Source organism: Myxine glutinosa, chromosome 13, assembly GCF_964187855.1.
Source record: "Myxine glutinosa chromosome 13, kmMyxGlut1.1, whole genome shotgun sequence".
NCBI classification, from domain to species: Eukaryota; Metazoa; Chordata; class Myxini; order Myxiniformes; family Myxinidae; genus Myxine; species Myxine glutinosa.
The window spans coordinates 56596246-56620570 of NC_136273.1; the positions used below are offsets into that span (position 1 = coordinate 56596246).

Genomic DNA, 24325 nt, shown 5'->3' on the forward strand with positions numbered 1-24325 from the left:
ATAATGAGTTAGTGTTTCAACACCATATTGCATTGGTCATTCTACTTTAGACAAAACTGTGATCGTTAGAACAAAAGTGAAATAATCATGGTATAATGTCATCGTGACATCAATGTGATGGCGGCCTTGAAGATGCAAAGGCTTTAGAGGGTCATCAATATGTCATGGTATTGTCACGACATCCGTCTCCAATATTTAATCAAAATGAAAATGAAACTCAAGTTTTTCTGCATGCAGCAACATTTATTCAAATCTAAAAGGCATCATACAATGAACTCAGACACAATTGGCCTTTGCTCTATCCTGTATAAAGTGCCCAAGCAACGTGGTTTCTCCACATGACTGTAAACTGAGCTAAATAAGGACTTCCTTCTTATGTTGTTGGACGATGGAGCAGCACAATATTTAAGCGCAGGGAAGGCAAGGTCCACAGACACCGCAGGGTCCACCACACTTGGGCTCCGAGGGACAAACGTTGAGACTGCAAGGATTTGCACCTGGAGCGCAAATTAAGGTAGGAGGCTGGTTAATGTCATCGCAACTTGTGCAGCGATTGATCTTATTTGACATTTCTGAATCGCAAAACATTCTCTTTCTCAGTAAAAACGAAATAAGGAAAGAAAGAAAAGTATATTTTAGCTTGAAAGGTTCCTAATGTATATCTGATGAATAATTTGCCTACAAAGGGCACTGCGCACACTTCAGTGCCCCCTTGTTGGCAGGTGATTCGTCAGAGATCGAATGCAAGACCAGACATCTTGGAGGGAGGTGAGCATGCTGAAAACTGAGCATGCTAGTTGGACGCACAGTTAAAACATTGGACAAATGTTACAATGTATTAGGCTAAAAGTTTAGTATCACAAGCACACATCAGTGAACGTTCTGGACGTCCCTGCACTACTTACCACAAGGCACAGGAAGTGCAGTGCAGCGCACGGCATCACCATAGCACACGCGGCCGCAGCTCACATTGGCCAACCTATATGGATAAGGGGACAACAATGGACAAGCGTTTCTTAGAATGACAGATGGGAACAACGATGATGGCATGTCCAACAAAAGGTGACAACTGAATACATGGACGCAGCTGCCAAATGATGGACAGGTCCACAAACGGGCAATAAATGAGTCCTTCTCCAGAAATAAGGTACCCAAGCCAAGTGTGAAGGACTGCCCTTTGTGCTTCTGAAAGTCTGAACTCACCTGCTGTCTTCACAATCAATGAGCTGCTGGTAAGTGGAGATCTCCATCTCCAGCTGCATCTTAACGTTGAGCAGCGACTCGTACTCGCGGATCTGACGCTCAATGTTGGCGCGAACGTCTGCGTAGTCGGCCTCCAGGACGCTGATGATCTGCGCCAAGTTGCTGATCTCCAGGTTGAGACGTGCTTCGGTTTCGTGCAGGTTCTCCTCCAAGATGCAGTTCTGCGTTTACATTTTGAGAATAAAGTCCAATTCCTAAATAATGGAAATATCTATAGTGTAAACGAAACTATGAGACAAGGTAACCATTATAGAAATCCGAGATGAAATCCAATGAGCAAAGTGTATTCACCGCACTCCTCAGAGACTCTGCCTCAACCTCCAGTGCCTGGTACTCATAACGCAGGTTGTTTGCGTCGGTCTTGATGGCCTCAAGGTTGCAAGCACTCTGATGAGCTGACGCCTGGGCAGCGTCGAGCTAAAAGAAAGAACAAAAAGGTTTTCAATCCTCTTTATTCTGAGATATGTCTCACTATTTATGCTCAATGCGTGTCCTTCTGCATTTTGGTAAATTGAGGAAGATCACAGAATATTTCCATGGTGTTTCATGGGGGATAAGGCACCCACCTTGTTCTGAATAAGGCATTCCACTTCGTAATTCGTGCTGGAGATCATGGTCTCATACTGAGTCCTGATGTCGTTGATGATGCTGGCCAGATCCACACCAGGAGAATGGTCAATGTCCACGTTCAGGGTGCTGTTGGCATACTCTTGACGCAAAGCCTCGATCTCCTAAAGACAGGGCCGATGAAATATGGGACTTCCTCATCTGGGCTAACAACAATTTGGAAAGCATCTTTGGTATAACATGTAGTTAGGGGCCCTCACCTCCCTGTGGCTGTTCTTCAAGTGGCAGATCTCATCTTCCAGCACATTGATCTCGCACGCCACCGTGTTGCGGCACTCGCAGTACTCGTTGGCCAAGTTACGCAGGTCTTGGATGTCGACCTCCAAATCCTCCCTCAGGGAAACTTCAATCTCCCACCTGAATAAGGAATGAAGAGGACTCGGTTTAAATGGAACTTCGACGCAATAGTATGTACTCAATGTGCAAATGGCTTGGTGAACATGCATCGCAGTCACTTGGTGCGGAAGTCTTCGGCAGTCAGCCTGGCATTATCGATCGCCAAAACCAGCTGAGAATTCTCAACGGAGGCCTCCTCAATCTGCAAGTGCAAGAACAAAGAGCGATCTATGAATCTGCCATCACAGCATCGGCTGCTGGTGATCAATAATTATGAATATCCATGAGAGATGGTCAGTGCAGCATCACCTTGCTATATTTATGTTTGGACATTTTGGTTCCTTTCAAAATATCCTAATAGTTTCCAAAGCAACTTTTATAAAACTTACGTACATACGGTTTTGAGGAACATACTGTAGTAATTTATACACGATATACACCGTCATAAGTGTGGAATATAAGACTGTGCTATCAGGTTCTGATCACTCAATCTTGATCACGAACATACTTATAACATGAATCATTACTAATCCAAGTTCAATCAACATGACAAAAAGGGGAAATGCTAATTTAACATCATAACTCGAATTGGCCCTGTTGTTAACTGCTTGATTGCAGAATTTTTCAGCATGGCATATGAAAATATGGTATTTTAGAGGTAAATGGAATAAAATGTCTGTGTTGTTAAAAAGGCAACTACAGGAGGCAGCCATAAGAAGAAAACACTGAAATAGGAGCAAACAATACATTGAAGATTGTTGAACAATGATGCGGACCACGATCTTGGCCACCAGCATGTTCCACAACTATCAGGGACGCCTGTGTCGTGGTGGTTGTACCCCCTGCCCCAACATAATTTGGGGGCCAAATCTTCCCCATTCTTCCCTGCTGCCCGGATTTGTCAGGGCAGCGCGGTCACAGTCACAGTGCTGATCGGTCCCCTGGACTGGCCCTTTCCCTCTTGTCTCTCCGTGGCTCTGTGTCTCTGTCTGTCTCTGTCTGTCTGTCTGTCTCTCTCTCTCTCTCTCTCTCTCTCTCTCTCTCTCTCTATCTATCACTATTTCTGTCGTTGCCCTGACTTTGTGAAGGCAGGGGGTACACCATCATGGATGTGGGGGATGCCTGGGTTGCTCCTGTGAGATCAATCGGCTGTCTCCGTTCTGCGGGCTTATTTGAGAGAACTGTTCAGGGCTATACAACAACAACAACAACAACAACAGCAACAACAACAGAATGTTCCAGTGAGGCCACAATCGTGGCCAACATCACTCAAACAGTTAATGATGTTCAAAGTCGGAACAGATACAAGACTAGAACAGCACTGGTAGAGCGCATACCTCCACCAGGCTGAACAGCTTACGTTTTGTATTCCACTGATAGTCCGCATCTGCATCCGGATCTGAACCAAAATCTAATCAGCTTGTCCTTGTCACCTACACAATCTGTCCACCAAGTTTCATCTGAACCCGTCCACAACTTTTTGAGATATTGTGCTATATATAGTTTTGGCCCCATCCATCTTTCAATGGTGGAAAGATCACTTTTTTTAAAATCCTAGTATCTGGATCCGGATCTTCACAAAAATCTAACCAATTCGGCCTCGTCATACACCCAACCTGTTCAGAAAGTTTCGTCTGAATCCATCCATAATGTTTTGAGATGTCCTGCATAGCACACTACTTGTGAAACCCCTATTACATGTTGTTGACCTTTAGCCTATGTTGACCTTTTGGAAAATGTTGACCTGAAAAATAATTGGTAGTTGAGGTCAGTGACTTTTTTAGGCAAATCCTCTTCAAATTTCAAGTAATTCGGAAAAATATTGAGGATTTTAGAAATCTGTCCTATGTTGACCTATTGACCTATGCTGACCTCAAAATAATTTGGAGTTGAATTCACTGATCTGCTTTGCAAATCCTCTTAAATTCAAGTCAATCGGATGAAAATTTATGATTTTAGAAATTTGACTGCGCCATAGAAAAAAAAGAACACCTCCGCTTCGCTGCAAAACTCGATGTTGTTTCCTTTGGCTTGAACCTCCGCTTAAAATGAGTGATACGAAGCATTTTGAAAATTTTGAATTATTCTGACAGATTCCAACATCATCGAAATGCAAATTATCAAGTTGTTTAAAAACTTTCTTTATACAAGAATATGATTTGTCATACCGGCTACCACCGGGTGGCGCTATAAGATAAACACATATACATAGAAAGAATTGGGGTCTTTTCCCCACATATATGTATGTATGTATATGTACAGTCACATGAAAAAGTAAGTACACCCCATGTAAAGTTTTGACTTTTTCAACATATTTCAACATACAGCTATTTGATCTTCATTTCAACAATATTGATAGATAAAGGTGATATAATATAACAAATATCATGAAACATTTACATTTTGTCGTCCATTGTATAATTTAAATAAACATAAATGCAAATTTCGCATGTGGAAAAAGTAAGTACACCCTTGGCTCTAATAGGTGGTATTGCCCCCTTTGGCAGAAACAACCTCAAGTAGGCGTTTCTTATAACTGTCTACCAGTCTCTGACATCGACTGGGAGAAATTTTTGCCCACTCCTCCATGCAGAATTCTTTCAGCTGTACGATGTTTGAGGGGTGCCTTGCATGCACAGCTCGTTTCAAATCCCCCCACAACATCTTGATGGGATTTAGATCCGGGCTTTATCTTGGCCATTCCAGAATCCTCCATTTCTTTCTTTTCAGCCATTCCTTGGTCGATTTACTGGTATGTTTAGGGTCATTGTCATGTTGCAAGGTCCACCTTCGATTGAGCTTCAACTTTCCGACAGATGGCCTCACATTATCCTCAAGCACCCTCTGGTACAATGAAGAATTCATAGTGGATTATATGATGGTGAGCTGCCCAGGCCCTGATGCAGCAAAGCTGCCCCAAACCATAATATTTCCACCACCATGCTTTACAGTTGGTATCAGGTTCTTGTGGTCAAATGCTGTCTTTGGTTTTCGCCAAACATGTCTTCTGGTACTGTGGCCAAATAGCTCTACCTTTGATTCATCTGTCCAGGGCACATTGTTCCAGAAGTGCTGGTCTTTGCCGAGGTGTTCATTGGCAAACTTTAGTCTTGCCCTGATGTTCTTTCTTGACAGCAAAGGTTTCCTCCTGGCACACCTTCCATGTCGATAAAATTTGTGCAGCCTCTTTCTAATGGTAGACTCATGCACTTTGACATCAACAGTGGCAAGAGCTACCTGTGGGTCCCGTGATGACATTCTGGGGTTCTTTGAGACTTCTTTCAGCATCTTGTGGTCTGCTCTCGGGCTGATCTTGCTGAGGCGGCCTGGCCTGAACAAGTTGGCAGTTGTTTGGAATCTTCTCCACTTGTAGATGATCTTCCGGACAGTCGAATGATTGATTTCAAATTGTTTGGAGATATTTTTTAATCCCTTCCCAGACTCGTAGGCATCTATAACCTTCTTTCTGAAGGCCTCAGAGAGCTCTTTTGATCTAGGCATGGTGACGCCGCACACTTCAACAACAAAGAGCAAACCAAACTAAATGTCTGAGGTTTAAATAAGACAGGTTCCTCCAAGATCCTCTCTAACGATGTTCTAATCATTTGCACCTGAGCTGGTGCACCTGATTCTACTTTTAGGTATTTGAAGTCGTGATAAATGTAAGGGTGTACTTACTTTCTCCACATGCGAAATTTGCATTTATGTTTATTTAAATTATACAATGGACCACAAAATGTAAATGTTTCATGATATTTGTTATATTATATCACCTTTATCTTTCAATATTGTTGAAATGAAGATCAAATAGCTGTATGTTGAAATATGTTGAAAAAGTCGAAACTTTACATGGGGTGTACTTACTTTTTCACGTGACTGTACATACATACACAAAAAATACCTGTCCACAGTGACAGGAAAAGCTTTTAAAAGGTTAATTGTGTTGCACTTTGCCTTCTCTCAGAGCCACCTATACCGGCCACCACAAAATCGCTGTGGAGGTTAAATTTGTCAAAAAAAGAGGGCAAAATGTCCTGCTTGCAAAATAAAATTTGGCATCAACATCATTTATGCCTGTTCTCCCATCATTTCAAAGGTGAATGCTGAGCTTTTCAAACGCAGCACGGGAGGTGGCCGCCATAAACGGGAGACAGACATATATAATTATATATATATATATATATATATATATATATATATATACATACATACATACACACAAACACACACACACACGCTAGTATATATATATATATATATAAATTCATGTATGTAGTATACAGATAGGCTTAAGTACCTGGTTGCAGTCTGCAAGCAAAGGCCACTAGTGCGGTTAAAAATGACAAATATCGCGGAGATTTTAAAACTCCCTGCACCAACCTCTTACCTACCACACCTACCTATGCGCTATCTAGCATGGGTGCGATTGCGGACCTGACTCTAACCTGTCGGATAGGTGCTTCACAGGTAGGGCAGTGCATGAATAATGTCAATAATGTCCCGCTACGAATTCACCACTTCGATAAATTGCCGCCAACGTGAAGAATTATTTGAAGCAAATTATTATCTTCTTCTTCCTCCGTTTGGAGCGCAATGCTGCAGGCAGCGTCATTTGCTGGGGGTCATCATGTCTGTGTTGTTGATGCAGTGCCCCTTGCAGGTTCGAGCAGGAATTTGTACTTTGGCCAGGATGCCGGCGATAGCTTGCCTACTCGTGAAGGATAACGTGGGATCTTCAATGTCCACCAACTAATGTTGGCACCAACTAACGAACCTAGGCTGGCCTGCCAGCTCACGAATGAGGATCAGGAATCCTTACCTGGTACATGAGACTCTCGATGCCACTCAAGCACGGGTCCCACTCGCGCTCGGCAATGCACTTGTTGGCACGGAACTCCTTGATCTTGCACTCGAGCTCCAGGTTGGTGGCCTCCAGGTAGCGCACCTTGTCCAGGTAGCCCGAGAGACGATCGTTGAGGTCTTGCATGGTCTGCTTCTCGTTGATGAGCAGCACGCCGCACGGTGCGGCCGCCGAGGTGAGCGGGCCGCACGGGAACGATCCGCACGGGCCGCACGGCACCGGGGGCAGGCACGGCCGGGGCAGGCAGATGCCGGGACGGTTGCAGCACGGGTTGCAGATGGACGAGCGGGTGGGCCGACCGCAGGTGCTTCTGCACAGGCTGAAGGCCGTGCATCTCGGTGCCCTCTTGCCACCCAGCAAGCTGGCACACGAGCGGCTGGAGAAATTGCGCTGGGAGGCGCAACAGCTGAGAGCGGAGCAAGACATGGTGTAGTTTGGTAGAGATGGGATATCAATGTGCGTTTCACACGTTCCTCTGTATATATAGGAGTGTGATCCAGGTGTGCGTGTACCTGCTCTTATATTTGGGGGAAACACGCCCCGCAGCGGTCATGTAATGGGTTTGTTTATCACCCGCGGTCATATAATTATAATTAATTCTGATATCGTGTAATGATGTTGGACAGTTTTGCATTTGTAATTGCTTTCCCCCCTAACTTTGATTGTGCTGTACCTGTGAAACAGTATCAATAAATGCTTTTAACATGTTCCAAACTCATGTGAATACATCACCAAACTCAGACATGTTTCTATTTTAGGGCTGGTAGGATTTCCTTGAGGTTCTTCGAGGTATGTGCAGCCACCTTTACACGAGGTATGTGCACCCACCTTTACACGAGGTATGTGCACCCACCTTTACACGAGGTATGTGCACCCACCTTTACACGAGGTATGTGCACCCACCTTTACACTGTCTAGCCTGGGTTCGAATCCCGACCCAGGAAACTGTCATACTGGTGATCTGCATGCAAAACAATGTATCAATTTGTGCACCATCCCTCGAAAGGATAGATGGTGGTGGTGGTGGTAGTAGCAGTGGCGGTAGTAGTAGTGGTAGTGGTAGTAGTGTAGTAGCAGTAGTGGTAGGCGTAGTAGTAATAGAGGTAGTAGAGGTCGTAGTAGTGGTAGTAGTAGCAGTAGTGGTAGTAGTAGTGGTAGGAGTAGTAGTAATAGAGGTAGGAGTAGTAGTAATAGAGGTAATAGTAGTAGTAGTAGTAGTAGTAGTAGTAGTAGTAGTGGTAGGAGTAGTAGTAATAGAGGTAATAGTAGTAGTAGTAGTGGGAGGAGTAGTAGTAATAGAGGTAGAAGTAGTAGTAATAGAGGTAATAGTAGTAGTAGTGGTAGGAGTAGTGGTAGGAGTAGTAGTAATAGAGGTAGGAGTAGTAGTAATAGAGGGTAATAGTAGTAGTAGTAGTGGTAGGAGTAGTAGTAATAGAGGTAGGAGTAGTAGTAATAGAGGTAATAGTAGTAGTAGTAGTGGTAGTAGTAGTAATAGAGGTAGGAGTAGTAGTAATAGGGGTATTAGTAGTAGTAGGAGTAGTAGTAATAGAGGTAGTAGTAGTAGTGGTGGTGGTAGTAGTAGTAGTAGTAGTATTGGTGGTGGTAGTAGTAGTAGTAGTAGTAGTAATATAAGTAGTGCTTTTGTTGGAAAGACAATAGAGGTTTGCGCTCTCAGGAAAGTTCAGGCAAATATAGTAGTAGTAGTAGTAGTAGTAGTAATGATGCTTTCCAGTTGATTAAATTAATGAGGATCAATTTTGTACAAACTCCCACAGTTAAAAAGAGAACTTTAAAATCGTTCAGAGATTGAATGCATTTGAAGAACAATATACAATTTCAGGGAAAAAAAGAAAATAAATAAATAACAGAAGTCCACCAGGCTTCGATGTAAAAGTTATGAAAAATGTCCATTGGAGCTTGAAGTTGAATAAAACTGATTTTTTTCCCCCCCACAATACGTGTTTGAGTCTTGTTTGAGTCTTGTTTGAGTCAGAAGTGCACCTTGAAGGAGAACCTGCATAGGATGTGGTCGGCATCACTTCTAGTTAAAGTCATATCAGCAAACATCAGGTAATTATAGAGGAATGTGCACACTTGCCCAAGTGCTTCTTTCATATGCAGCATGTGCCTACAGGTGGGTGGCATCATTTTCTGGGGGAACATATGTGCCAATGATGCAGTGCCCCGTGTAGGTCGAGATTCAAGCCCAGGGTAGACAGCTCTCAGGTGCAGCAGCATACCTCTAGGGCCACAAGCGTTAGCCAGCCGACCTCACAAGAGGGAGAGAATAATTGATGCTCTTAAAGAAGGTAGTAGTAGTAGGTTTATGTATGTTCTGAAGATGATTCCTTCTCTTCTCGAGTAATGTGTGGAATGAAGGATTAAACGCTTTGTTACCTTAACATAAAAACTCAATTGCATGAAATTCTCAACAAAATTCTCAAGAGAAGCAATTTCAAGGTAATTACAACTACCTGGGACCTTTGTTATTTTTCAGTGATAGTGCTCACTCGAACCTTTTAGTGGATTCGTAAATAGAAATTTCCTTCTTTTAGATTTATCATGAAAACAGAAGGTTGAGGATTTCAAAACGAGAATTCCTAAACACGTTTTACTTGTCTCTGCTTGCAGGTTATAAAATGAAGTTCTTGCTTCGATCAAGAAAGAGTTGTTTTACTGTTGTTGTTGTTGTTGTTGTTGTTTTTTAAGTGTGGCTTTTTAGACACTTATTGTCTCTCGTCCATGAGCGTCCAGAGTTTTGCGGATTACTGTAAATCCTTTGGAGATTAACCTGTTCGCGTGAGTCCTTTGAAAACGAGTGCATCATGTTCTGCCAGCAATTGGCAAAATCCCATAAATGCTGGAACTCCATTACTCATGGTCATAATGGTTTAATCTGTCATTTCATTCCCAAGGTTTTGCGATCTTCCAAACCTTGTTAGCCACACGTACGGGATACGCAAGTCTGAGAAATGCAAACATTTATGGAGTTTCGAGCATATCATCATCATCTACTGCTCCTGCTTACTTTAACAGCTCTAAGTATTGCTACTTTGTCGAGGTGGGCAGGGAGCGTCTTTCATTTGTAAGCGTTTCATGAACCGGCCGGGGGGGGGGTCTGGCATTTGACTGAAGGAAGGGTCGGGGTTAGGGGCAGGTGAGCTAGGCATCCACCTGGGGCGCCAGGCTAGGGAGGAGCCGCCTGCCATGAATCTAGGACAAGGAGATTTGGTGCAGGAGGCCATTCGGCCCATCATACCTGCAAGACACCAACACCAGATTAAACAAACCCATCAAGCTGAGAACTTAATTAAAATGGGGGAGGAATGGGGATGGGAAGAATATAGCGGGCTCAGGGATAACGCCAGGGTGTTAAAATAAATTGTGGGTGGGTGGAGGGTGGGCGAAGGCGGTTTTATGGTGGAGAATGTACAACACCAACCACACACTAACCCTAACCTAACCCTAACAACCATAACCCTAACCCTTATCCCTGACGAGACCCGCTCACAAACATCACACTCAGCACAGGTGTACACAAAGACCCATCCATACTCAAGATATCTAACAAGTCCTGTCAATAACCCTGTACCCCTCTATCCCCAATACTTATTGGTACCTATCTAATTCCAATATAAACTTATCTACTGTTTCTTCTGCCCCTACTTTTCCAGGGAGACCATTCCGTGCATCACCTCCTCTGAATGAAAGACCCCTACCTTAGTACCGTCGTCACTCTCCTCTTCTTTACTTTCAGGCTCTGGCCCCTGGTCCTAACACTGTCTATTGTGCTGAATAATTCTTCTGCATTTATTTTGTCGGTGCCCTTAATTATCTTGAACATCTCTATCCCATCTCCTCGTACCGCTTCCTTACTCATGTGGAAAGTTCTGGTTGGTGTTGTACGTTCTTCCTCTTCCAGTTCGGTGTTGCTCCACAGCTGCTCCTTCCACTTGAACCAAAGTTACGTTTTCCGAGTCGGATCTCATATTTTCTTCCCTTTGTGCTGTTCGTATTTCCATCCAATTTTTTTCCGTGATAAATCCGACCTTGTTGTCAATATTACTGGATTCATTTTTTCGTGTAACCTCGGCCTACTCGGATAGCAAGGTACATCATCTCAGCATTGAGGATGTTTCGTCGTCCTATTTCTCTTCTTTCTTTCTTTTTTCCCCAAAAGTTTTGTCCTTCATAGACACCAATTTACATGATGTAGGTACACAGCCTGGCTCACATGTTTAACAACCTTTCATTTACTTGTTTTTGGACAAAATACTCTGGATGCAAGTGTAACACTCCTGCAAATTCCCTCTCTCCCTGGTATTTCAGAATTTCTGTGTTGTGCGATGTAGATGCAAAGGAAACACCAACATTTCATTTGAATATTATTTGTACATTTTCTGACATCACTTTTGTTCAAGTTTACATGAACTTGCAGCAAATAAAACATAAAAATAGACTAAAAACGATGGTAAAGAAATTAGCGATGAGATTGCAAGGTATCTGTAACAACAACAACAACAACAACAGGCATTTTTAAGGCCATTTTCCCTACGAGAGCGGGGGTTAGCCTGGCAATTGACACAAACTGCCTGGCAAAGACTGCAATCCAAAGCACCTGGGGCTGTACTCCCCATGCTGATGGTCTTGTCACATGAAGGCTGCAGACTCCGCAAGTAACGACGCAGACTTTGTATTTTCTTGCAAAGCTAGAGTCCCCAACCCATGTCTCTCCATCTTCTCCTTTGTTCTCCCTTTCCCAATGCCGCAAGGATTCTCAGGTGTCAAAAGTGAAATTTTACACCTTTGAATGTCGAGACATTTCTGGATGGTATTCAATCTCCTTGGCTTGGTGGTGAACGAAGGCCGCATTCCAGTGGATTGGGAACTGAGTACCCTCGTCTCTCGATACAAGGGGAAAGGTGACCCTCTGGAGTGTGGCTCGTACCGTGCGATAAAGTTATTGGAGCATGGAATGAAGGTATTGGAAAGGGTGTTGGAGAGGAGGATAAGGAAGAAGGTGAGGATCGACGAAATGCAGTTTGGATTTATGCCAGGAAGAGGAACGACAGACGCGCTCTTTATTGTGAGGCAGTTGCAGGAGAAGTACATTGAGAAGAGGAAGAAGCTGTTTCTTGGGTTTGTTGATCTGGCGAAAGCATTCGATAGGGTTCCACGTGAAGTAGTGACATGGGCATTGAGGAAGTTAGGAGTGGAGGAATGGTTGATCAGAGTAGTGATGGCAATGTACGAAAGAGCGCGCACAGCTGTAAGGACGAAGGACGGGAACAGTGGTGAGTTTGAGGTGAAGGTGGGAGTGCATCAGGGGTCGGTACTAAGTCCACTAGTATTTGTAGCTGTGATGGCGGTGCTGGTTCAGAACGTAAAGGAGGGTTTACCATGGGAGTTGTTGTATGCAGATGATCTGGTGTTGATTGCAGAAAGTATGGATGGACTGAAGGAAAAGATGAACAAGTGGAAGGAATGTATGGAGACAAAAGGTCTGAAGGTGAATATCAGAAAAACGAAGGTGATGGCAAGTGGTAAAGCATGTGGTGAGGTGGAAAGACCTGGGAAGTGGTCGTGTGCTGTGTGCAGGAAGGGTGTCGGAGTGAATTCCATTCAATGTACAATGTGCGCTGAGTGGGTTCATCAGAAATGTAGTGGTCTGAGAGGGTCATTTACCAGTGTGGCAGCTACATTCAAATGTAAGGTGTGCACAGAGGGAGCTGCAGATGGAGGAAATGTTGAGTTGGATCTTGGAGACGGCGTGAAGCTGGAAGGTGTGAAAACATTTTGTTACCGAGGAGACATGCTGAATGGAGAAGGTGGATCAGATTCGGCAATGGTTGCTTGAGTGAGATGTGCATGGAAGAAGTTTCAGGAACTGAGTGGCGTGCTAACGAGGAAGGGAGTGTCGTTGAAGCTGAAGGGAAAGGTGTATGCTGCATGTGTGAGAAGTGTTATGATTTATGGGAGCGAGACATGGGTCATGAATGTAGAGCAGCAACGGAGGCTGGAAAGGGTGGAAATGCGAATGGTTCGGTGGATGTGCGGAGTATTGTTGAGAGAGAGGAAGACAAATGATGAATTGCGAAAGATGATGGGAATAGAGCCTGTGATGGATGCTGTGAAGAGGACCAGGTTGAGATGGTTTGGTCATGTGTTGAGGAAGGATGAAAGTGACTGGTTGAGAAGAGTGATGGAAATGAATGTAGAAGGAAGTAGAGAACGGGGAAGACCTAGAAAGACTTGGCTGAAGATGGTCGAAGAAGAAATGCGGGCAAGGGGGTTAACAAGGAGAGATGCAGAAAATAGGGCAAAATGGAGAAGATTGTCATGGGGACCGCAAGGCTAACCCCCGCTCTGGCAGGGGAAATGGCCTTTAAAATGCCTGTTGTATTCAATCTCCTTGGCTAAAGGCCGTAGTCAAATCACTGATTCCAAGTTTGCTATTTACCTCAGACATTTAACTCTGGACATGCTGTTTCTCTTCTCACATAAATGGATAGAGGCCCTGAATCGAAAACAGGAGGGCTGGACACACCCTAACCCGAACACCACTGTCTGCTACCCAGCTTTGCTAGCCAAGTTCTCTATCTGTGGTTTTCAAGAGTCTTCAACCCTGGCTGGGTGATATCCTCCATGCATGCATTTAGCATGTGCTTCTGGATGGCTCCTTATGTGACAGGGTGGCAGTGACCATATCCCTCACAGCAAACCGAAAAAAGATTAATGGAACATGGCTGTGTCTTACATCCTCAGTTTCTCTCGATAGAGAAAGTCAAGAAAACCCATCTACCTACTTCTGCGATCAACTTTTAGAAGTCCCTTGAACTCTTGAGCCATACCATCAGACATGACCCATGGGCAGATCAGCAGATCACGTGTCCAAGTTGGTAGCTAAAGCCAAGCACAGAGTGGGCATTCTGTGCTGAGCAAAGCCCTTCCACGGTTGTGCGGAACTTCGACTAGGCCTATACACCTTTTTTCCAAGCACAATGGGGTATTTTCTCCATTTGGGGCTGGCACACCTACATCCCACCTCTTTCTCCTGGAAGCCGTGTAATTCCAGTTAAAGCTTATTGAAGCTCCATGGAGTTTGTCCAACCAATTCCTGTTGCTGCTCGACATACCTTACACTTAATTATAATTGTAACTAAAAAAAAAAAACCTTTACAAAGGTTGGGGAAACATGTGTTATTAAAAAGTCGAAGCAAAGCAAACAGCATGCATTGTAGTGGGAAACCCCATTAAAGGAACCCTGCCTGTTCCACGTTGACACCTCCTAGTGTTAGCACAAGGTGAAGAAGCCACACCATGCCGCCCAGTGCCAACTCACGAGATGGAGCATATACTACTGGTTTTCTTTGTGCGTGGTCGCTGCACTCTGCGCTGCATGGCTTCCAGGTAGACGTCACGACCAAAGAGGCCAGCACACAGCGGTATGCTGATCGAGAAGGGGGTGACAATTAGGACATTTTCACAAAATTATGCTTCTACAGCACGATAATAAAATGGTCGCAAAGTGCTGACGTTTCAGGTTGTATGAGTATATCAATAGACACAGGAAGCCTGGTCATTTAGCTCTTCATATCTGATATATATATATATATATATTTTTTTTAGCCGCGTCGCAGACGCTGCTCATAGAGTGCCCTCTGCTGTTGTTGTTGTTCTTCTTCTTGTTCTTCTTGTTCTTGCAGAGAAGACAAAACCTCAAAGCTCCACCCATTCTGGGAACCATAGCTCCACCCATTCTGGGAGAGCCTTCATATAAACAAATATCCACCATTTTATTAACTCGCATAGCTTTGAGGCCTGTTTTGTAGGCCCGTGGTGTCTTCCTCTCTCACACAGTTTTATTTCAAATCAAATTCGATATATCATTTCATTTTTCACAGTCGCTAACATAGTTTTAGACTCGGTTGAAAAAAAACGGGGAAAAAATCCGATGAAAGTTGCCCTTTATAGAACGAAATGAATTCTCAAAGGCCTGTAACTTCAAGTCCATTGAGATTTTTTTTTTTTAAATCGCGGCATGGTCAGTCATACACCGCCCAAAATAAGAGACGGGAAATAGCCGAGATATATATATTTTGTTTAAATCGCGGCATGGTCAGTCATACACCGCCCGAAATAACAGACGGGAAAATGCCGAGATATATTAAAAATTCGTCCATTTGATGACAATCGTCACGATGAAATATTTCATTTATACGTCGTCACAATAATGTGGAGAGAGGAGCATAGCTTCGTTCACGTGTCGCCACACACGGGAAATTGCCGAGATTTTTTTTTTTAAATCGCGGCATGGTCAGTCATACACCGCCTGAAATAACAGACGGGAAAATGCCGAGATATATTAAAAATTCGTCGCCACACACGGGAAATTGCCGAGATATATTTTCACTTTGCACAAAAATAACATCAAGTAATCGAATCTATAGGAATGTCCTGTGCCTATAACATCGACGTTATAGGCACAGCTGCATCTAGGCATTGTGTAACATCGACGCAGCTTTTGTTTTAATTAAAACTTTTTGTACTTGTTTTACACAAGAGGACTGGTCTTGTATATCCACTGCCACTGATATTAAATCAGCCTGGCAGTTCTTCCACAGAAACCTGCTCTTTCTTATGAACAGTTTCATCCCATCACGTCTTCAGTTATCTTATCTTACCCATCCTTCCGCTCTTCGTAATCTGAATCCTGTGGTGCATCAGTTGCTTTAAAACAACTTGCATTCTCCTCCTGGAAGGAAACCGCAACTGAAGACAACCTCAGATCCCCAGACCCCAGATCCACTTTTTTGAAATGCCAACTTCTTTCCTGGAAGTCCTCGCAGTGTCCATGTGTTTTCTATCTCTCCCACCCCCTCCCTCTTTCACATGCCTCCTGCCCCCCAAGCCGTCTTCCTCCCACATATCTCCCGATGTCCCTGTTCTCTACTGTTCTACTTGTGTGCTTCCCTCTCTTTCCCCATCTTGTCTACCGCTCCCTTTAATATATGTTTTATGCGTCCGTTTTTTTTTGTGATTAATGTTAGCTCTTACACGAGCCTCGATCTTGTATACAAAAAAACAAACAAAATAAACCATAATTCCACAAAGCTCGCAACAAGTGTGTGTCTACTCTGTGCAGTGCCAGAAACCAGCATCTGTCCAATCTCAAGAATGAGCTTGAATATTTGTCTCCCTCCTCTAAAACCAGGTGGCACCTTGTCAAGACTTGCACTCTCTGACCTCTCCACGTTTTGTCCCTGGCAGGTATCTGCAGGATGCACGTGGTCCACCAGCAACCCCCTCCGAATGAAACTGCCTAAATCCAGAACCACTGCTCACCTACACTTATTTATTCCTCTTTTCCCCCGCTGGTGGAACCACCATCCATACTCTCTTCAATCTCATTCTTCCCTCCAGGTCTTCAAGACAGCTGTTCACCACCATCTCGTCATCTCCCATTCAAAATAATCATCTTTTCTACAGCTGTTAAACCGCCTCCACCCCTCCCAAACAATTTTCTTATGTATCAATCTTGTCCACCCTTTGTATTCTCCCTCATCGTCTATTTTCTCCCTCCACCCTGCTGTTGATGTCCCCCTTTCTCCTGTTGTTCCCTTTGTTACGTTGTGTCCTGATTTGTTTTGTGTCACAGCTTTTCCAAGAGCTTAGGCCATGTAGTTTAGGTAATAGGTTGGAGACAGCAACCACGCAGGGTGGTACTACCGTTCTGACTTAGGCGCGTTAATGTGGTGCCCAGGACCATCTTACACTCTCCGTGTCAGGATTGCTGGTCTTACTTTCTGTCTCACTCAAACTATCGCTACCGGGCCTAGCTTTAATCTCTCTTTCTTGCAAACAAACATCATACACTTTTCATCATACACTTTTCTGCTCTTTTATTTAAGGCCTGGCCTCGATGAGGGCTATAGCCTGGTGATGGCTTAGTGGTTAGGGTGCTGGCTTGGGATTCTAGGATCCTGGGTTCGAATCCTGGTTGATCGCTGAATTATCGCCAGGGGGGTTGACTCAGCCTGTCATCCTTCCGAGGTCGGCAAATTGAGTACCAGCTTGCTGGGATGAATGTGCTGGTGTGTGCCCTGGCCTAGAATAGGCACACCATAGTACCTATTCTAGGTGTCGTAAGAGGTCGTAAGAGGCGACTAAAGGGTTGGCGTCAGGAAGGGCAACCGGCCATAAAAACATTTCCTCAAAAAGGGAACCATGATAATTGTCATGGGGCCCACAAGGCTAACCCCTGCTCTAGCAGGGAAAATAGCCTTAAAAAGGGAATTTTTTTTATTTCCTCGATGAGGGCTATACAGTCCGTGCCTGGGACCCTCAACATAGAGAAAAAAATATCGTAAAAAAAAAATTCCCCCCACTGAATCAATGTCCCCACATTCGCAGATTCGACTTTGGTGGCATTTTCCAGGAACTGTATCCCCCGCGAATGTCGAAGTCTGACTGGATGTATGTATGTATGTATGTATGTATGTTTGTATGTATGTATGTATGTATGTATGTATGTATGTATATACAGTCACGTGAAAAAGTAAGTCCACCCCATGTAAAGTTTTGACTTTTTCAACATATTTCAACATACAGCTATTTGATCTTCATTTCAACAATATTGATCGATAAAGTTGATATTGTGGCGGACACGATGGCGCTGGCGCGGTGACATCATTCCGCGCACCAAGAGGGTGTCGGCCACGCCCGAGGGGTAGGCGTGGCCTCGGGATAAACACGGGGCGCGCAGCCCCGAGCACCTTAGTACTATAGTTGAGCTTTGTAATAAAGACTTTTTTGGTTACCTGCGTTGTTGCTTCTCTTCTTGGCGAACAAGTCGTGCGCATAGCACCGCACTTCACTGGTGACCTTGATGCTGGTTCAGCCGCCGCTGACCAACAGAACGCGCCATGGCCAACAACGCGGTAGTGGTGAAGCTCCCTGAGGTTTGGGAAGCTCGGGCCGAAGTATGGTTCGTGCAGGCCGAGGCACAGTTCCGACTTCGAGGCGTAACGGCGGATGAGACGCGGTATTACCACGTCATTGCCGCCCTCGGGCCCGGCACAGCCGCCCGAGTCGTGTCCATCCTGCGGAACCCACCGGCCGACCACAGGTACGAGACGCTCAAGCGTCTCCTCATCGCCACGTTCGGCCTCACGGAGTGCGAGCGGGCCGACCGCCTCATGGACCTTCCCAAACTCGGCGACACACGACCATCGGTCCGGATGGACTACATGCTTTCGCTACTGGGTGACAAAGCCCCGGATTTTTTATTCCGGGCGCTCTTTCTACGCCAGCTGCCGGCACAGGTACGCCTCGCGTTGGCCGGTTCCGAAATAAAGGAACCCCGCGCGCTGGCCGTCGAGGCCGACAAGTTTTTCGCGGCTTGTGACACGCGGGCGAGCTTCGGTGCGGCCGTCGCGGTTCCCGAGGCTGATGCGCATGCACACCTCGTGGTTCCCGAGGCTGATGCCGATGCACACTGCGTGGCCGCCGCCACGCCCCGCCCACCACCACCGCGAAAACCGCGGCCTCCGCCTCCGCCGCAAACCTGGTGCCGTTTCCACGCCAGGTTTGGTCACAAGGCTAGGAATTGTTGCCCGCCGTGCTCGTTTGGCAAGTCGGGAAACTACCAAGCCGGCGCTCGGGAGCGGCCCTAAGCGACGGCCATTCCAGCAGCCTCCTTTTTGTCACGGACACCTTGTCCGGGCGTCACTTCCTCTGCGACACAGGCGCACAGGTGAGCGTTATCCCCGCCTCCACGTCCGACAAGCGAACCGCGGGCCGGGGCCCCGCGTTGCTTGCAGCCAACAGGACACCCATACGCACATTCGGGAAGCGCTGCCTCTCCCTGTGGTTCGGAGGGCAACGCTTTCAATGGACGTTCGTAACCGCCAGCGTGCCCATGGCATTGCTCGGTGCGGATTTCCTATGTGCAAATGGGCTGTTGGTGGACGTGAAGAACAGACGCCTCATCCAGGCCGAAACGTTAAGCTCGCTTGCTTGCACGCTGAGCAGTTTGTTTGGCAGCTCCCTGAGCGGCTCACCGAGCGGCTCGCCAAGCGGCTTGCTGAGCGGTTCGATCCCGGCGAGGTTGGTCTGTACGCTTCCGGCAGCGGACGACTTCAACCGCCTCCTCGCCAGCTTCCCGGCCCTCAGGCGGCCCACCTTCTCGGCGGTGGCCGTCAAGCACGGGGTGGAACATCACATCCCCACCGTCGGGCCACCGGTCTATGCCCGGGCACGCCGCCTCGAGCCGACGAAGCTCGCGGTGGCAAAGGCGGAGTTCGCTACGCTGGAGCGACTGGGCATCGTACGGCGCTCCAAGAGCGCTTGGGCGTCGCCACTGCACATCGTGCCGAAGCCCGGCGGGGGATGGCGGCCGTGCGGGGACTACCGCCGCCTCAACGATGCCACCACACCCGACCGCTACCCGGCCCCTCACATTCAGGACTTTTCCGCCCGGTTGGCGAAAATGTCCTTCTTTTCTAAGGTGGACCTCATTCGCGGGTACCACCAGGTCCCCGTCAGGCCGGAGGACATACCGAAGACGGCCGTCATTACACCATTCGGCCTCTTCGAGTTTCTTCGGATGCCCTTCGGTTTGAAGAATGCGGCTCAGGCGTTCCAATGATTGATGGACAGCGTCTTGCGTGACTTGGATTAGGTTTACGTCTACCTGGACGACATCCTCGTCGCAAGCGCGTCCCGCGAAGCGCACCTCCGCCACCTCCGCACGCTCTTCGAACGCCTGGGCCAGCATGGCCTGATCGTAAACCCCGCTAAGTGCCGGTTCGGCGTCGCCGAAATCGACTTTTTGGGGCACCGCGTCACCAGGCACGGGGCCACCCCCTTGCCGGCAACGGTGGAGGCGGTCAAGGGGTTTCCGCGCCCCCGCACAATCAGGGGGCTCCAGGAGTTCCTGGGCATGGTAAACTTTTACCACCGTTTCCTGCCCCGCGTCGCCCAGCTCCTGCGCCCCCTGCACGAGGCCCTCCGGGGGAAGCCGGGCAAAGGTGACATAGTTTGGACCGAGCAGATGGATGCGGCGTTTGCGGGCGCGAAGCTCGCCTTGGCTAACGCCACCATGCTCGCGCACCCGGCGCTCGATGCACCGATCGCCCTCACCACCGACGCGTCGGACTACGCGGTGGGCGCGGTGCACGAGCAATGGGTGCGTGGTGCTTGGCAACCGCTGGCGTTTTTCAGCCGGCAGCTTCGCCCGCACGAACGCCGGTACAGCACCTTTGACCGCGAGTTGCTCGGGCTCCACCTGGCGGTCCGGCACTTCCGCCATCTGCTCGAGGGCCGTTCGTTCATGGCCTTCGTCGACCACAAGCCCCTGGTCTTCGCGATGGCCAAGGGCGCCGAGCCATGGTCGGCCCGGCAGCAGCGTCACCTCTCGGCCGTGTCCGAGTACACGACGGACATCCGGCACGTCGCGGGAAAGGACAACCCGGTGGCGGATTGCCTTTCCCGGTCCGTCGCCCACGCGGGCCACCTCGGGATCGACTATGCCCGGATGGTGGCGGACCAGACCGCCGACCCCGACGTCCAGGCCTTGCGGACCGCCGTCACGGGCCTCCGCGTCACCGAGGTGCCGTTCGACGGCGCGGGCACGGCCCTCTTGTGCGACGTCTCCCTCGGGCGGCCTCGCCCCATCGTGCCCACGGGCTGGCAGCGCCGGGTTTTTGACGCCATCCACGGCCTGTCCCACCCGGGCACGAAGGCCTCCCAGAGGTTGGTCGCCGACAAGTTCATCTGGCATGGCCTCCGGAAGGCCATCCGCGATTGGACCACGACGTGCCTCGCGTGCCAGCGCGCGAAGGTGCACCGCCACACCCAGGCCCCGTTGGCCCCGTTCACGGTGCCCGAACGTCGGTTCGACCACGTTCACGTGGACTTGGTGGGACCTCTGCCCAGCTCACGGGGTTTCATCCACGTCCTCACCATGGTGGACCGCACCACCCGGTGGCCGGAGGTCGTGCCTTTGGTGGCGACGACGGCGGCGGACGTCGCGCAGGCGTTCATCGCCACCTGGGTTGCCCATCTCATCTCGTCCGACCGCGGCCCCCAGTTCACCTCGGAGCTCTGGGGGGCAGTCACGCGGAGCTCGGCGTCCAGCTGCACCGCACCACGGCCTACCACCCCCAGGCCAACGGCCTGTGCAAGCGCTTCCACCGCTCCTTGAAGGCCGTGCTCCGGGCCACCCTCCGCGACGGTGGCTGGGTCGACAGGCTCCCCTGGGTCCTGCTGGGCCTCCGGACGGCACCCAAGGATGACCTGCGCGCATCCGCGGTGGAGTTGGTCTTCGGACAACCGCTGCGGGTGCCGGGCGAGTTCCTCCCCGACTCCACGGCACCATGGTCCGCCGCGCAGCAGCGCTCCGCACTGCAGGAGACCGCCCGGAGGTTCGCCCCGGTGCCGACGGCGCACCACTGGTGCCTGCCAACGCACGACGCCCCGGAGCTTCGCACGGCGGAGTACGTGTTCGTCCGCCACGACGCCCACCGGACACCGCTGTGGCCCCCGTACGACGGGCCCTTCCGCGTGCTGGAGACCGGGGCGAAACACTTCACCCTCGACATCGGCGGTACTCCTGACCGCGTTTCCGTGGACCGCCTCAAGCCGGCCCACCTCGACATGGACCACCCCCCGCCAGTGGCCCGGCCCCGCGGTGGGGCCGCCCCCCGGCACGGCCGCCCCCCGGCGGGCGGACCTCCGGCACCGCCCGGCCCCGCTGGCACGCCCCCCCCCCCCCCCCCCGTCTCCCGCACCCATCCCAGGTGCTGCCGGAGGCATCCCAGATGACATCCCGGCATCCCAGCCGCCGCCAGCCGCCAGAGGGCGCTTCGGCCGGGTCATCCGTTTGCCCCGCAAACTGACCCTTCAGGTGCGCGGGAATTCTGGGGGGGCGCGTGTGGCGGACACGATGGCGCTGGCGTGGTGACATCATTCCGCGCACCAAGAGGGTGTCGGCCACACCCGAGGGGTAGGCGTGGCCTCGGGATATACACAGGGCGCGCAGCCCCGAGCACCTTAGTGCTATAGTTGAGCTTTGTAATAAAGACTCTTTTTTGGTTACCTGCGTTGTTGCTTCTCTTCTTGGCGAACAAGTCATGCGCATAGCACCGCACTTCAATATAACATAACAAATATCATGAAACATTTACATTTTGTAGTCCATTTTATAATTTAAATAAACATAAATGCAAATTTTGCATGTGGAGAAAGTAAGTTATCCCCTACATTTATCACCACTTCAAATACCTAAAATTAGAATCAGGTGCACCAGCTCAGGTGCAAATGATTAGAATATCGTTCGAGAGAATCTTGGAGGAACCTGTCTTATTTAAACCTCAGACATTTAGTTTGGTTTGCTCTTTGTTGTTGAAGTGTGCGGCGTCACCATGCCTAGATCAAAAAAGCTCTCTGAGGCCTTCAGAAAGAAGGTTAGAGATGCCTACGAGTCTGGGAAGGGATTTAAAAAGATCTCCAAACAATTTGAAATCAATCATTCGACTGTCCAGAAGATCATCTACAAGTGGAGAAGATTCCAAACAACTGCCAACTTATTCAGGCCAGGCCGCCCCAGCAAGTTCAGCCTGAGAGCAGACCGCAAGATGCTGAAAGAAGTCTCTAAGAAACCCAGAATGTCATCACAGGACCGACAGGTAGCTCTTGCCACTGTTGATGTCAAAGTGCATGAGTCTACCATTAGAAAGAGGCTGCACAAATTTGATCTACATGGGAGGTGTGCCAGGAGGAAACCTTTGCTGTCCAGAAAGAACATCAGGGCAAGACTAAAGTTTGCCAATGCACACCTAGGCAAAGACCAGCACTTCTGGAACAATGTGCTCTGGACAGATGAGTCAAAGGTAGAGCTATTTGGCCACAGTACCAGAAGACATGTTTGGCGAAAACCAAAGACAGCATTTGACCACAAGAACCTGATACCAACTGTAAAGCATGGTGGTGGAAATATTATGGTTTGGGGCAGCTTTGCTGCATCAGGGCCTGGGCAGCTCACCATCATAGAATCCACTAGGAATTCTTCATTGAACCAGAGGGTGCTTGAGGATAATGTGAGGCCATCTGTCAGAAGTTGAAGCTCAACCAAAGGTGGACCTTGCAACATGACAATGACCCTAAACATACCAGTAAATCCACCAAGGAATGGCTGAAAAGAAAGAAATGGAGGGTTCTGGAATGGCCAAGTCAAAGCCCGGATCTAAATCCCATCGAGATGTAGTGGGGGGATTTGAAACGAGCTGCGCATGCAAGAAACCCCTCAATCATCGCACAGCTGAAAGAATTCTGCATGGAGGAGTGGGCAAAAATTTCTCCCAGTCGATGTCAGAGACTGGTAGACAGTTATAAGAAATGCCGACTTGACGTTGTTTCTGCCAAAGGGGGGCAATACCACCTATTAGAGCCAAGGGTGTACTTACTTTTTCCACATGCGAAATTTGCATTTATGTTTATTTAAATTATACAATGGACTACAAAATGTAAATGTTTCATGATATTTGTTGTATTATTTCACCTTTATCTGTCAATATTGTTGAAATGAAGATCAAATAGCTGAATGTTGAAATATGTTGAAAAAGTCAAAACTTTACATGGGGTGTACTTACTTTTTCACGTGACTGTTTATATATATTGGCCATTGGTTGGAGCAAGACCCTCTCGTGAGCAGGGCGTTGGTGCTCCTATGGATGGCAGCGAGTGCACCGGAAGCATTAAGAAAAAGAGTGGCAATCATATGCGTGGGAAAATTACATGCTTGGTCAGGGTCGCCCAGATAGCTCAGATTGCAGAGCACTGGTACGGTTCACAAGAGGACCTGCATTCGATTCCTGGTCTGGGCATGTAATTTTCCCACATACGTATATCAATTGCCTGGTGCTTGGTGTTGGCTTAGCGGTTAGGGTGCTGGCTTGGGATACCTAGGATCCTGGGTTCAAATCCCGGTCGAACACTGAATTAACGCCAGGGGGGTTAACTCAGCCTGTTCATCCTTCCAAGGTCGGCAAATTGAGTACCAGTTCACTGGTAATTCCCTGTGCGGGTCGGCAAATTGAGTACCAGTTCACTGGTAATTCCCTGTGCGTAGCGAGGCGACTAACAGGGTTGGTGGCAGGAAGGGCATCCAGCCATAAAACATTGCTTCAAAAAGGGGACCACGGTGCCCAAAAAAGGCCAACCCCTGCTCTGTGGGGA

The 24325-nt window shown here is 48.1% G+C and overlaps 1 protein-coding gene across 1 annotated transcript in view; it reads right to left on the bottom strand.

Moving 5' to 3' along the window:
- Positions 1-227: 227 nt before the first annotated feature.
- INPP5E (inositol polyphosphate-5-phosphatase E) overlaps positions 228-24325 on the bottom strand; it is a 104706-nt gene continuing 80608 nt past the window's right edge. Inside the window, exons 9-16 of the mRNA XM_068134456.2 lie at positions 14430-14537; positions 2346-2428; positions 2091-2247; positions 1830-1994; positions 1555-1680; positions 1204-1424; positions 906-979; positions 228-497 (exon numbers count right to left, since the gene is read on the bottom strand). Coding sequence (XP_067990557.2) covers positions 2368-2428; positions 14430-14537 — 169 coding nt within the window. The 3' untranslated portion in view covers positions 228-497; positions 906-979; positions 1204-1424; ... (2 more) ...; positions 2091-2247; positions 2346-2367. The remainder of the gene's footprint in view (positions 498-905; positions 980-1203; positions 1425-1554; positions 1681-1829; positions 1995-2090; positions 2248-2345; positions 2429-14429; positions 14538-24325) is intronic.